This window comes from Sprattus sprattus (assembly GCF_963457725.1).
Source record: "Sprattus sprattus genome assembly, chromosome: 15".
In the NCBI taxonomy this organism is placed as follows: domain Eukaryota; kingdom Metazoa; phylum Chordata; class Actinopteri; order Clupeiformes; family Clupeidae; genus Sprattus; species Sprattus sprattus.
The window spans coordinates 8470333-8472832 of NC_137913.1; the positions used below are offsets into that span (position 1 = coordinate 8470333).

Below are 2500 nucleotides of genomic sequence, written 5' to 3' on the forward strand. Positions count from 1 at the left end.
AGTGGAACAAAGTGGGAGTGACGATATTCGACTCATTTAAAAACTTACTCGAAAACGTGTCACCGTAAACATTAACAGAAATATTTTGAAATACGGTTTCTTACGGTGTTAAATGAGTCGTACAAGTTGAAAAGGACAAACATCTCTCTCGAAAACCGTTGGTTTGGGTAAGTTTACACCTAACGTTAATCTATAAATAGACATAGTATAGCGATTTCTTAACAAAGCGGCCGATATCCGGAATAGTTACGCTATCTGTTTACAGAACCCACTCTTTAGAGTGGCTAACCTCAGGAACTATCCCCGACCCACAGAGAGTCCTGTCTCTTAAGAGTGGCTAACCTTAGGGTCTATCCTTTACCCACAGAGAGTCCTGGCTCTTAAGAGTGCCTAACCCCTGGTTCCATCCCCAGGTCTCCCGTCCCAAGTGTTGCTGAAGTGTACTGGCCTTAGGCCCCCGGGCCTGGTCAGCCGCATGGAGCTGATGTCAGCGGGGGGGCGTTCTCTCCGCACCCTCCCCGTGCCCATGCCTGCCGACCGCGGCTCCCGCGGCCTCTGGAGCATCCCGGAGTTCCGCACGCCCTCCCAGAGCTTCTTCCTGAAGGTGTCCGGGAACGACGCAGACGGATTCCCCTTCCAGCGCCTGTCCAGTGTGTCGTACACTAACATCATCCCCGGTAAAAACTCACCTCTACTCTACAGTGTGTCCTACACTAACATCTCCCCTCTTCTCTTCTCTTCTCTTCTCTTCTCTTCTCTTTGTAGTTAGAACTATTGTTAGTGCTATTGTGTGTTGTAGTGTTATTATAAGGGTGTTATTGTGTTGTGGTGCTGTTATAAGGGTGTTATTGTGTTGTGGTGTTGTCATAAGGGTGTTATTGTGTGTTGTGGTGTTGTTGTTATAGGGGTGTTATTGCATGTGGTGTTGTTGTTATAAGGGTGTTATTGCATGTTGTGGTGTTGTTATATGGATGTTATTGTGTGTTGTAGTGTTGTTATAATGGTGTTATTGTGTGTTGTGGTGTTGTTGTTATAGGGGTGTTATTGTGTATTGTAGTGTTACTATAAGGGTGTTAGTGTGTGTTGTGGTGTTGTTATGAGGGTGTTACTGTGCGTTGTGGTGTTGTTCTAAGGGTGTTATTGCATGTTGTGGTGTTGTTATAAGGGTGTTATTGCCTGTTGTGATGTCGTTATAAGGGTGTTATTGTGTTGTTATAAGGTGTTATTGTGTGTTGTAGAGTTGTTATAAGGGTGTTGTGGTGTTGTTATAAGGGTGTTTTTGTGTGTTGTAGAGGTGTTATTGTGTATAGTTGTGTTGTTATAAGGGTGTTATTGTGTGTTCTAGAGTTGTTATAAGGGTGTTGTGGTGTTGTTATAAGGGTGTTATTGTGTGTTGTAGAGTTTCTTATAAGGGTGTTGTGGTGTTGTTATAAGGGTTTTATTGTGTGTTGTAGAGTTGTTATAAGGGTGTTGTGGTGTGTTGTGTTGCAGTGCCCCCCGAAGTGAGTATGCCAGTGGTGATGCGTGGCTTCTACATGCAGCCTGTGGCACTGAGCTGTTCCGTGGAGAGTGACGTTCCCTTCCGTCTGCGCTTCACCCGCGATGGAGCCACTCTAGGAGAGGACAAAAACTTCCAGTCAGTCTCCAGTTTCATCATTCCTCCTTTCATCTCTGCTCTCCATTTACCATCCTACACATCCTCTGCCCCTTTACCCTCTCTCTCTCTTCCTCACCTTCTCTTCTATCTCTCTCTTTCTTTCCCCTCTCTCTCTTTATCTCTCTCTCCTTATCCCCTTTCTCTCTCTCTTCATCCCCATCTCTTCTATATCTCTCGTTCTCTTTTCATCCCCTTCATCCTCTCTTTCTATCTTTCTCTTCTCTCTTTCTCTCTTTTTCTCTCTCTCTCTGCCCTCTCTCTCCGTATCCCCTTCTCTTCTATCTCTCTCTCTTTCTCTTCTCTTCTCCCTCTCTCTCTCTCTCTCTCTCCTTACTCTCTCTCTCTTTCCCTTACCTTCTTTATCTTCTCTCTGTCTTTATCTCTTTCCCTTCTAACTCTCTCTCTCTTTATCTACCTCCTTACTCTCTGTCTTTATCTCTCTCCTTATCTCGTCTCTCTCTCTCTTTGTCTCTCCTCTCTCTCTATCTCTTTATCTCTCTCCCTACACTCTTTCCCTTTATCTCTCTCTGTCTTTATCTCTCTCTCCTTATCTCTTCTCTCTCTCTCTTTATCCCTTTCTCTCCTCTCTCTCTCTTTATCTCTCTCCCTACTCTCTTCCCCTTTATCTCTCTCTTCTAACTCTCTCTCTCTTTTTCTACCTCCTTACTCTCTGTCTTTATCTCTCTCTCCTTATCTCGTCTCTCTCTCTCTTTATCACTCTCCCTACTCTCTTTCCCTTAATCTCTCTCTTCTAACTCTCGCTCTCTTTTTCTACCTCCTTACACGCTCTTTTTCTCTCCCTCCTTATTTTCTCCCTCCCCCTCTTCCTCTCTCTACACTGTG

At 44.7% G+C, this 2500-nt stretch overlaps 1 protein-coding gene across 1 annotated transcript in view; it reads left to right on the plus strand.

The window, feature by feature from the left end:
* The window catches only part of hmcn2 (hemicentin 2), a 91606-nt gene that overhangs the window by 23438 nt on the left and 65668 nt on the right, over positions 1-2500 (plus strand). The window contains exons 8-9 of the mRNA XM_080852749.1: positions 414-677; positions 1492-1636. Coding sequence (XP_080708875.1) covers positions 414-677; positions 1492-1636 — 409 coding nt within the window. The remainder of the gene's footprint in view (positions 1-413; positions 678-1491; positions 1637-2500) is intronic.